General features: G+C 35.7%; 1 protein-coding gene across 2 annotated transcripts in view; it reads right to left on the bottom strand.

Annotated features, from left to right (window-relative positions):
* Positions 1–12,015, bottom strand: part of CCDC102B (coiled-coil domain containing 102B) — a 114,280-nt gene that overhangs the window by 86,727 nt on the left and 15,538 nt on the right. For both annotated transcript variants that reach the window (XM_042809153.1, XM_042809154.1), the window contains exons 2-4: positions 10,708–11,331; positions 9,409–9,629; positions 5,692–5,800 (exon numbers count right to left, since the gene is read on the bottom strand). In XM_042809153.1, coding sequence (XP_042665087.1) covers positions 5,692–5,800; positions 9,409–9,629; positions 10,708–11,316 — 939 coding nt within the window. In that variant the 5' untranslated portion in view covers positions 11,317–11,331. The remainder of the gene's footprint in view (positions 1–5,691; positions 5,801–9,408; positions 9,630–10,707; positions 11,332–12,015) is intronic.

The following is a 12,015-nucleotide window of genomic DNA, read 5'->3' as shown; positions in this document are numbered from 1 at the left end:
ATTTCCACCCTGTACCTCTGTCTAAAGATTCCAAATTCTAATTCAGGTTATGTTCTTTTTCATCAACAGGTATTTTTTTTAATGATGATCTTCCAATATCTTTAAGTATTAATTAGAATATATTTTTTTTCATATCCCAAAAAACGGGCTTTAAATTTCCCTCATAAATTAACAACAGACTTGATAATCTGGAGTAAGGGTACATTCTGCACTTCAACTAGCAGTAAACGTTTCTGAACACAGAACTCTCTGCCTATAGTGGCATTTGTAAGTCTACAGTGCACACCAGTGGAATATAGCAGTACATGCATGCTTTCCACTCTTGAAAGTATAATGCTGGATTGTTTTGTAAACAGTCTGCCTTGTTTACCTTTTAAACCATCTGAAATGCATATACTTCAGAAATGATAAAGGCAGCTAAAAAATGTTAAGGAAGACTTGCAATATGTGTAAACAATAACATTTTATAGTGCATGTTACAAGATAAAACCTCTAAAAACTAATAGTCTTGCTAAATATAACTCAGGATTTGAAAACATTTGGGCAGCACACCAAGGATTTATAGTGTTTTAGAAAGAGCTCAAAAATCAGGCTTAGTTACACTGTTTATGTCTTTCATATTGTAAGACCAATTGACTGACATAAAAACTAAGTTTTACCTAATAAAATCATATAGCAAATTTCCAGGGATAACTGTGAACATTCACAGCTAGAAAGTCCACTGATTTTTCAGAAAGTACAAAACACTATTCTTCGGCATAGTCACCACCATTAGCTATGCATCTTTGCCAGCAATGAACAAGAGCCTGCATACCATGATCATAATAAATCTCTGCACCAGGGGAGGTGAACCACTGTTGTTGCCATTACTGCCAAAATGCAATACCCACTGCTTCACTGAGCTCACATCTGTGGTTTGGTTTCCATAAGTGTTCAGCAAGCATGGATGAATATAAATGGATGCAAATTTTTCTGAATGGAGGAATATAGTTACACGTTTCGCTTCATACACACTTCCACGTCAGACATAATTTTATCAGACCACCCCTTTGCTGCCCCCTGTCGCATGGCAACAAAATGTAATAGAACATTGTCAGAAAGGTTCAACCTCTACTTCCATGCCACCAACATCCAAATCTGACATTGTGGGCCAAAATCATAAAACAGAAGGCACGACTTTTGGAGTAGCCATATAGTCATAGGAACTGACAAAATTGTGTGCTACAAAAAGCCCATAGTTAACTGCTTGCTAGTAAAGAAACTATGCTGTCAAATATTAATCAAGATTTGAATAATAAAATTCTCAGTGTAAATCTTATTTCACTATTCAGGGCAGAGTAGATCTTTTATAACAGAAAAAAAAGAAACGATTTCAACACTAAATTCAACTTCATGTTCCTGCTGTTAAAATAATCTAATTTATGAAGACAAACAGGCCAAGTTCAATACTGCAAACATAAATTCCCTATTCTTTGTAGTGAACTCAAGAAAATTTTAAGTTGATGCAAAATGCATCCATTAGAAAAAAAAACAAACAAGTGAATATTAATTTTTTAACAGAACATAATTAATTACTTGGAGCACTCATTTCATGGCAGCTGTGAAGTTTCTAACATTGCATGGAACCTCACAGTTTTCAAAAAAGCTAGCAGAGCTAGACATTGTTTAAAAAAGTAGTTCAGTTAGCTGCGGCACTGACAGTGGGAATCTAAAATAAATTTTTTTTTCACATACCCAATGCAGCTGTCAGGCTATCTACAAAAGGAAATAACAATTTATGCTTTACTCTGAAACCAAAAATTCTTAGTGAGGGAACAGAAGTAATCCTGAGGTAATGACAAATGTTAATCTAGAAACTCCGTTGTGATTTAATATCGTAAGTGTATATATGAAAGAGATTCCATGTTTAGTCTAATATATGTCTGCATTTTCCTTTATTTTCCTTTTGAATCACTTAATGCCAAGAACTTTATATGCTGCTCTAGCAACCAGTTCTCATCTGTGGTGTTCACATATTTCCATATTTCCAACACACAAGACTTGTATATTTCAATAAATGAAAAATAAAAAAAGCAACAATAGTAAATATAACTAATTTCATTCACATTTGCCATATTAATATAGACAAATGCCTTTCTGCAATTTAAAAAGTAGATGAGAATACAAACAGAATGCTCGAAATACCACCTTCTGTTAACAATTAAAGCAATTCAGCATGTCTTTCATTTAAAAAGCAGCAACAAATACGTGTATGTATGCATGCACACAAATAAAATTGGAAATTATTGATTTCCAGCCTCCTCTCAGGAAGTTTCTAATCCTTATTGTTCCATTCCTGCTGACAGTGCCATAAAACATGAAGACTGCATTTCTTAAAAAAATTATCAATTAAATATGGACTTCCTCTGGTATATAAGTATAATAAGCTAAAATTCTACTTCATGAGCAAACAAAATAAAGAACTAAAATCTGAAGGAACTCAAATATGACACATCGATGTTCTTTTGTTGCTATGGATACTCATCTGTGAATGAAGCTACATTGTAATTGTGATTTAATAAACTAATTGGATCCAAACTAATTTAATTGGAATGTAATAAATTAATCAGAGTCTTTCCTAAAATATGAAAAGAAAGTTAATTTTCCAAGAGTTTTCCAAAATGGATATGTTAAATTTATATAACAAAAATAATTTTGCATCAATAATTCTATATGCTTATATGCACATACAAATTGAGTTTTGTTGGATGTAAGAGGTCCTTAACTATTTTTTACGAAAGCTAAATCCTGAAAGATGCAACAAAAACATCTTCTACTCACTAAACTTGGAAGGGATTTCTGGAGATCTTCAGTAGCCTACAAAGAAAAGCATTCGGGTATGTTTTAAATTTCCAAAAAGAAGAAGAAAAGATTCTACAGGTACCTCAATCAGAAAAGGAAAGTCCAGAAGAAGGGTGAGGTACTTAAATTTTTTGTCTCTGTTTTTCCTGATAACCACACACCACACAGCCCTCGAATGTTTGGTCTGCTAAGAGGAGACTGTAGAAGCACTGCCCCTCCCACTGTAAGTGAAGATCAGATTCATGACTACCTGAGGAACCTGTACATTTACAAGTCATGGGTCCTGCTGAGATGCATCTCAGACTCCTAAGGGAATTGGCTTATGTGGCTGCTAAGCCATTCCCCATAATATTTGAAAAGTCATGGCAATCAGGTGAAACCCCTGGTGACTGGAAAAAAAGGAAACATCACACCCATTTTTAAAAAGGGTAAAAAAGATGATTCTGGGAACAACCGATCTGTCAGTCTCACCTCTGTGTAGGGAAAGATCATGGGGCAGATCCTCCTGGAAGCTATACTAAGGTGCACGGAAGCCAGGGAGGTGATACAGAAAAGTCACCATGGCTTTACCAAGGTCAAATCCTGTTTGACCAACCTAGTGGCCATTTATGATAGTGTCACTGCATCAACGGACAAAGAAGAGCCACTGATGTCATCTGGACTTCAGTAAGGCTTTTGACACAGTACCCCACATTTTTCTCTCCAAACTGGAAAGATATGGATTTGTTGGGTGGACTGTTCAACAAACAAAGAACAGGCTGCAGGATCGAGTCCAGAGAGTGGTGATCACTGGCTCCATGTCTGGACGTAGACTGTTGAGAAGTGGTGTCCCCCAGGGGTTGGTGCTGAAGATATCTTTAATATCTTCATCAATGACAACAACAGTGGGGTTGAGTACACCCTCAGTAAGTTTTTTGTTGACACCAAGCTGTGGGGTGCAGTTGAAACACCAGAGGGACAGGATGCTATTCAGAGGGACCTAGACAGACTTGAGCAGTGGGACCAGGTGTATCGCATGAGGTTCAACAAATACAAGTGCAAGGTCTTGCACTTGGGTTGAGGCTATCCCCCCTTGCCAATATAAACTGGGGGATAAAGGGATTGAGATCAGCTCTACCAAAAAGGACCTGCAGGTAATGATGGATGCTGAACTAGATGCAAACCAGCAGTGTGCCCTTGCAGCACAAAATCCAAGTATATTCCGGGCTGCATCAAAAGAAGCAGGGCCAGTAGTTAGAGGGAGGTTGTCATGCCCGTCTGCTCTGCACCAATGAGGTCTCATCTGTGTCCTGATGAGGAGTCCTCAGTACAGGAGAGACATAGATCTGTTGGAGCACATCCAGAGAAGGGCCACAAACCACAGAATTGAATACCTCTCCTAGGAGGATAGGCTGAGAGAGCTGGGGCTGTTCAGCACAGAGAAGGCAGCGAGATGACCCGATAGCAGGCTTTCGGTATCTAAAGGGGACCTACAGGAAAGAAAGGGACAGACCATTTAGAAGGGTTTTTGGTGGTAGAACAAGGGGAAATGGCTTCAATCTCAGTGAGACTAGATTTAGGTTAGATATAAGGAAAAACTTTTACTGTGAAGGTGGTGAGGCACTGGAACAGGTTACCTAGTGTTGTGGTTGATGTCCCATCCCTGGAGACTTTCAAGGCGAGGCTGGATCAGGCCCTGGGCAACCTGATCTAGCTGTGGTAACCCTGTCTGTTGCAGGGGAGTTGAACCAGATATTTGTATAGTCAATGAATGTACAGATGTTATAGTTATGAAGTATACCAGAGAGCTTGGCTACGTAGTTATTACACAACAGCAGAAAGGATAGGATGCTTATTCTTATCCTGGGCTCACTTATGAAACTGCAGCAGAGTTGATCTCCACTCCCCACTGGTAGTCATCTCTTAAATGGGTCTAGGAGAGGTAGAGCCAGGCTCCACTCCTTCCGGCAGCACAGATGAATTGCCTTCACCTGTGCTCCTGTGGCTGACTCATTGCTTGCCTCAGGTGATCAATTAGAGGTTTAGGCCATGATTCAGCACTTCCCATACAACAGCCCTCAGAGGTTCCTTCCAACTCTCAGGATTCTATGATCTCACAAGCTCCCCTCTGCCCTCAGGCCTGCTTCCCCAGACTGTCTCTGTTGGACTGGTGTGCTAGAGCTATTGAAAGGTTATCTGGTGGAAGAATGAACAAGAGTGGATGAGGATATGTCAGGGATTACTGGAGAGTGAGACATGATGGGTTCACCAAAATGTACTGAGAGAGCTGGATGGTGTCCTCCAAAGCCACTCTCTGTCAACTTTGAAAGATGATGGAGAACAGAGAGGTCCTTGACAGTTGCATAAAAGCAACTGTGATAAATAGCTGCAAATAAAGTCAAAAATGAGCACTCGATCTGTGAAGAGAGGCTGAAGGAACAGCGTTTGATCATTCTGGTGAAGAGATGGCTTCAGTGGGATTTAATAGCAGTGCCCCAGTACTTACGAGGGGATTATCAAAAAGACAAAGCCAGAGTCTTCACAGTGGTGCAAACTGGGAGAACAACAGAAAATAATCATATACTGGAGCAACAAATGTTCTGTCTGGGCACTGTCAGAACCCAGAACATTTTTAACCATGAGTAGAATCTACTAGTGGGTCAGACTGCCCATTTGAGCAGCAATTGGACCTGAGGTATCTTCCAACTTGAATTATCCTTCAGTTCTGTTGTGAAAGCAATTTCAAACTAACATGGATATTTGCTTCTTATTTTTGTAAAGCCTAAGTATAATTTTATTCTTAGTTAAAAGGAAGCAGAAGCCTCAGCTTTGTTTCTTATTCCACATGATAAATATGTATTGCTAACATACCTGGTTCAGACTTTCCAGTTTAGACTGTTTTAGTTCTTCATATTTCAACTTCCAAAGAGCTAATTCATTTTCTGTCTTTTCCACTTCTTTTTCCAGAAATACATTCATTCTGAAAGGGTTTTAAAAATCAGCATTACTTTTTGTTTTGAGGATGAAAAAATATAAATGACATTTAACTTCTGTCCAAAGCTTCAGTTATATTTTACAGCCTTTTTCAACTGCATATTTTTAAATTATTTTAAACATATACTATGACCACATAATTATTTTAAGAGATTTGTAAAAAATAATGGCTGAAGAGAACAGACAATTCCAGTACGGAATTCAAATTCTTGCCCTAAACTTAATAAAATTTGGAAATGAACGTCAATTGGTGATTTTGGTCACGTAGTATATGGTAAGATAGCAAAGATCCACAGAGGATTGAGATTGGTTCACTTCATTTGAGTACAAGGAAAAGATTAAGTACATGTATATGGGAATATATACATACAGTACGTGCAGAGCACTGAAAAAAAGAGGATTCTTGAAAGAACGAGAAAAACATTTTGGAAATGTGGATTATTTATCTCAGAGATACTACATCCTCACTAAAATGACAACTCTAAGGATTCTGCTCTGGAATGTTATTTGAGTAAAATGTTCATTACTATATTCTGGAAAACGGTCAGAAAAAATAGTTCACAAAGAAGGAATGATGGCTCCTACTGAAATACTGAAGTTTGGTTTTAGCTTTTACCTCTTTTCAAAACACAGTATTATCAGCAATTAAGGATATAATGAAAGAAATATGAAGCTCTACAGATGTTCCTGTCTTTGAGACCCATTAAAAGTTTCATTTTTGTGACCACAGCAAAGACTGCAGCCAAAGTCCAAGATTTTCATAATTTATATCCTTGACTTCATAATTTCATTTCGTATTTGTGAAATATGTGTATATGATTTTGCAATAGTCTAACGAAATAGAATTTGGCTCACAAGAAAAAATGAAAGAAAAAAATTACTCTAAATTACAAGTAAAAACTTTCGGTTTATATTGGTACAATTTTTTAATAAAAAATTGTACTTGTTTATAATCCCTGATTATTCAACTGGCTATAAACATCAGTATAGGAATAAAGCATGTAAAGTCAGGAACCTGAATAAATCTGAAGTCTGAAAAGCAGTAAATCTGCAGATGGATCATTATGTTGGCAGATGACAATTTTTTTTTTTATAAGTTTTATGATACTGCAGGGATGAAACATGAATATACCAGAAAAGATAAAAATATTGAAAATGTACACTTGAAAATTCAACTAGCAACATAAGATACTGTTGTATGTCATAGTAGTTATTTTCTCTTTTGGGACAAAAATAATTTGTTAACCTTTTGACAAAAAGTATTATTTCTGCATTAACTTTAGCTACATTCTGAGAATATTTGATTTAAAATCTTTCTGCCACAGCATAAGGAAATCAGCAAAAGAATATGTGACAAGGCTTGCCTCTGGGACATACTCACATAGTACTCGGTGGGCTTGTGCAGAGACACCAGAGTTATCACTGAGTGGTCTGGCTCAAGGCCTGGAAGCAATGTTAGCTGGATCATTGAAGCAATGTACTTGTGTGAAAAGTGTCTTCCTGTTGCCTCTTTGTTTACAACTAAACTGAATACTCTTGATCCAAAAACACTTAAATCACTTATGGAGAGGTTAGCCGTTTAAGTAGGGGCATGTCCAAACACTATCTCTACATGTGCTGGTTTCAGTTTGGAAAAAATCTAGCCACAGCTCTTGAGTAATGAAAGTAAGCCAGAAAGATCTACTGAGAGGTCCTGCACAGAATGAGCAAGATCGTACTGGCTGCCAAAGTAACCTTTGGCCTAGGGATTCAAGTTGTCTGTAACCCAAGTTTACTTTTGATGTAGCACAGCTGTGTCCTTGGCTGAAGTTTACTGAGAAAATTTCTAAATTGTCAGGAAGAAGCTGTGAGAAAGTACTTAAGCTAGAGCTATGCAAACAGATGAGATTGTTGAGATAGTGATTATTAGCAGATCCAGAATCCAGGAGCAAAAATACTGATGTGAACAAACATAAAACTCAAAGAGAAAAAATGGGAATCTGAAGATGTCAAGTCATCTAAATAAGCCTAGTCCTGTGAGAAGCAGACACTAAGCCTGCCTGAACTGGTGGATGATAGTCTGCCCAACAAAGACTCACAGGGAGACTCAAGAGACCAGTGATTACGTTAGTTTTTGTCTGGTAATACTGTTCATACGTATCTATTTTGTGCATAGCCAAACATAATTGCTTCATATGTCTCAGCTGAATATATTTTGCTTACAGAAGCTCTTTTATAGAGGAAATGTTGAACAAAGAGCTAAAGAAGTTGTACACAAATGCTTAACATTATGTGAAAATTGCTGCTCCATGAGCAGTTACTGCCTGAGGTTGGAACTGCTGTAGGTTGCATGATACAAACATACACCAGTTTTTATCATGCCCCAGTAAATTTATTAATATACACCATAATGAAGAACAGTCAGTATATACCTAGGGATAAGTATCAAAATCTGGCATCCTGAAACACAGTTACTAACTAGCTTGAAAGGCACATGAACAAACACAGAGCAGAAGGTAATACAGGGATTTATTAAATTTTCATCAAATAAGAGATTTGCTTTAAAAATGTTGAATGATTATCTCCTTTTTAAAAGGAAATTTCTGCATACTATGATCTCTGTTGAACAAGTAAGATACATAGAACCCTAAGGATTTCAACCAGAGAAGAGGAGATATGAGTTATCAGCCTCTTAAGTCTCATGAAATATCAAAAATTTAAAAATTTTTGGATTTTGGCTTCAACAAAAATTGGAATCTTTTTAAGTAAGATAGAACGCAGTTTCAGTAATCTGCTGCAATATTATTCAAAAAAAGAATGGATGTTTTCTACAGCTTACTGCTTCAGGTAACAACATAGTAAATGTGTTCTAAGAATTTAAAATAAATGTTGTTTTTTTTTTTAAATTTTAATATACTTCAGACTTGAATTATCCACAGGAAAATTGTAAAAAGAAAGTGACAGGAAAGATTTGTCACAGTCTATTACATACTCTTTGAACTGAAACTTGACAGTATTTGCAAGAGAAGAGACATTCTTTACTCCTTCTGAGTAGCTTTAACCAGTTTTGAAGCTACAGTCGCATTAAACTGAAGTCTACTGCCTCACACATTGCACATATAGCATATACCACGTGTTTCCTTGCAAAGCAATTTTGGTGTAATTCAAAAATGGCCTTCATTATTATACAGTCACCATTTACTAACAAAAATTTGAAAGAGCCTATGAAAATTTCTTATAATACTACGGTGCTCCAATAATTTAATATAACATAGCTTAGATGTCACTTAATTTGTATCAAATCTCTGGTAAGTACAAATTTTTTAGTTAACTGTATATTCTTAACAGTTTTATTACAGAGTACTTTTTCATGCTAATGATAAACAAGCCAAAGGAAACGAGACGTACACACTGCTGTGAAACCCTTACAATATATGTAATTACCAATTTCCAAAACCATTAAAAAATACATATTTTCTGACTTAGAGCTTAGAAATACCTAGGAGAACATATGAGCTATAAATGCAAAACTTCACTATATTTACATTAGAAAGTTTCTTTAAAAAACTTATTTCTAATGAAGACTTCTCCAAGGAGGATATATTTTATACTTACTCTCTTTCTTTAGTTAAGATTTTCTGTAACTCAGCCAAATGCAAATGCAGAACAGAAGCACGCTTTAAATCATTCTCTGGTGTCTGAGCTGCGTTGTGCAGACCTTTTTTAGGTTCCTCAAAATAAATACTGGTAAATCCACTGGAAAAGGAATCAAGATGCTTTGGAGCCATTTTTTTATTCTGACTGCTTCTTAGGGGCTGTTTGATTAACTCCACATCCTGAGAAAAGAGATAAACATGGTATTTGAGAAAAACATAAATAAAGCAAAAGTCTAAATATGACATCTGCCTGCTACCAAGGCTCTTGTAAACATTTAAACCATGTAGGGGGAAAAAAAGGAATAAATAATATCTTGTATAACTGCAATGAGTTACAGTTAGAATGTTCTCTAATGCAAAAATGTCATTCTGACGGAGTGATCGCTGCTTTGTGGTATCTCACACTGTGAACATGTGAGAGTTTTCATAACCAAAATATTTCTAAGGTTTCTCTACTAAACAAATAGGTTCCAGTTGTCACTAGTTGGCTATAACTATGGTCAAGACAGAATCTTGGAATTATTAAAACCAGGAAAGCAACTTATATGTACAGATACAACATTGAGAAATTCCACGTAAGAAGTCTTAGAGTTCTAATGTTAGTCATGTTGAAACAAATGATGGACTTTTAACAAGTTTTGTGCAAGGACCAGTTATGTGCATAACATACTAGTTGGGTCCCAACCAGAAACAAAATGTGCTATATTGTCTATTTTGAGGAGACAGAGTTTGCATGCAAAACGTAAGCAAGATTAAAAATATTTAGAAAAAAAATTATTCAAAAATACATCTGTATTAGGAATTCTTTTGAGATTTTAATTGCTGTGTTTGCCAAATGAAAAACTTGCCACATTGCGGAAGAATTCACCTCACCTCTTTCCTCATTTCAGAAACTGCAAGTAGTGAGAACTAAATTGTATTTTAGATATCAGAAACCTACACTACTTTTTGAGATAGTAGTATGCAAAACATGGAGATTTCAGATATAACCTTATAACTTCTAACGTGAAAGATAGTCAGAGCATTACATTACTGGAGACAACAGCCTTTTACTTATAGGTTTAGCCATAGCCAAGGAATCTGAATTGTTTTCTGTATTTCTCTGTATTAGGATTATAACATGGGTGAAAATCAAAATAATTGCTTTTATAATATATCAGATCACATTATATTTTAGAAAAAAATCCTTGAAAAATCTCATTTCTAAATACATAACTCCTCCTTTTTCATGAAGTTAAAAGAAATCCCCATTCTTTACCTTGTTTGAGTCTTCTGCCCAAGGAATTGTGTTGGTTTTGTTTAGTTCTTCCGCATGTTCTTGTTCCAAAAATGTTAATTGGTTTAGGTCTTTTTTTATATGCGATATTTCTGAGGAACTGAAATATTCTGTTTTCCAAGTAGTTACATTTTCTAAACTTTCTTTTTCAGTTACTAAATCCTGGTTTATCTTTTTAAGCATACTCAGTTCTTTTACAACACTGTCCAATTTTATTCTCAATTGTCTGGCTTCTTCTCGGGCTTTATTTCTTTCTGCTCTAACTTTGCTCCATTTCTCCCTCCAATTAGCAGTACAGTCTGACCACCAGCGCATAGTTTTCTCCATTTGGGCAGCTCTGGCTTTGACTTCTTCTAGTTCTCGAATTCTTACTGCTTCAAAAATTTCCAAGTCACTGCTGGAATTCATATGCATGTGTGTATAATGAGCTGAATATGGGTAGAAATTTTGAGATGGAAGATTTGAATTACACAGATTGCCATCTGTTTGGCAAATTCCATCTAACTTATTAGGCTGTCTTGGTTGGGTCCTAAAAATCTGTATATCTTCCATTGAATGCTGAACATATCCTACGTCCACGTTTTGATTCATAATCTGCTATCACCCCTAAAAAAGACAAAGAATAATTTAGCTTCCTTCAATAAAATTATGAATAAATTTATATTCAATTAAATAATCTCAAGCAACAGTTTATATTACTCTTAAAATAATGATATATCTATCTTATTAATAATAGTGTTTGACATTTTAAAAGTGAGTACAGCACAGACAGGTATATTTGTTACTTGACTAGGTATTGATAACAAAGGAAATATCATTCATTTGCCTTCTTTCTCAAACGATGGAACCTCATGTTAGGCAAAATGGTAAGTCAAATTTACCTATATAAATGAACAAAATGCAAATTCACGTTTGATTTTTTTCTTTTCACAAGAGAAGAAATTCAAGCATTTTCACAGTGGGTTTTATCATCTACATTCCACAAAATACCCAGAAATTATATATATTCTTGTTATTCTTGAAAAGATAACGCTATCCTATTATATAGCATATTACCTACATAGCGATGATACGACTGCTACTAAATGCTGCTGCACCCTTTTTCATTATTTATCCATTATTATTCACTCACTTAGATAAAAGTCAGCACCTCAAGAATTGCATTCTCACTCCAATATTTAGGAAATTGTGATACGGAGAATCTGTCATCACTTATATTTGCTTTTCATTTTTCCCTTGGCTATCAAAACATAACCTAACAAAACAAAACAAAATCTTGCTATTCCAACA

This window comes from Centrocercus urophasianus, unplaced genomic scaffold (assembly GCF_019232065.1).
Source record: "Centrocercus urophasianus isolate 14NV4802_14NV808 unplaced genomic scaffold, USGS_Curo_1.0 seq_11, whole genome shotgun sequence".
NCBI classification, from domain to species: Eukaryota; Metazoa; Chordata; class Aves; order Galliformes; family Phasianidae; genus Centrocercus; species Centrocercus urophasianus.
The sequence above is the reverse complement of the archived record's forward strand: the minus strand, read 5'-3'. Positions and strand labels throughout refer to the sequence as shown.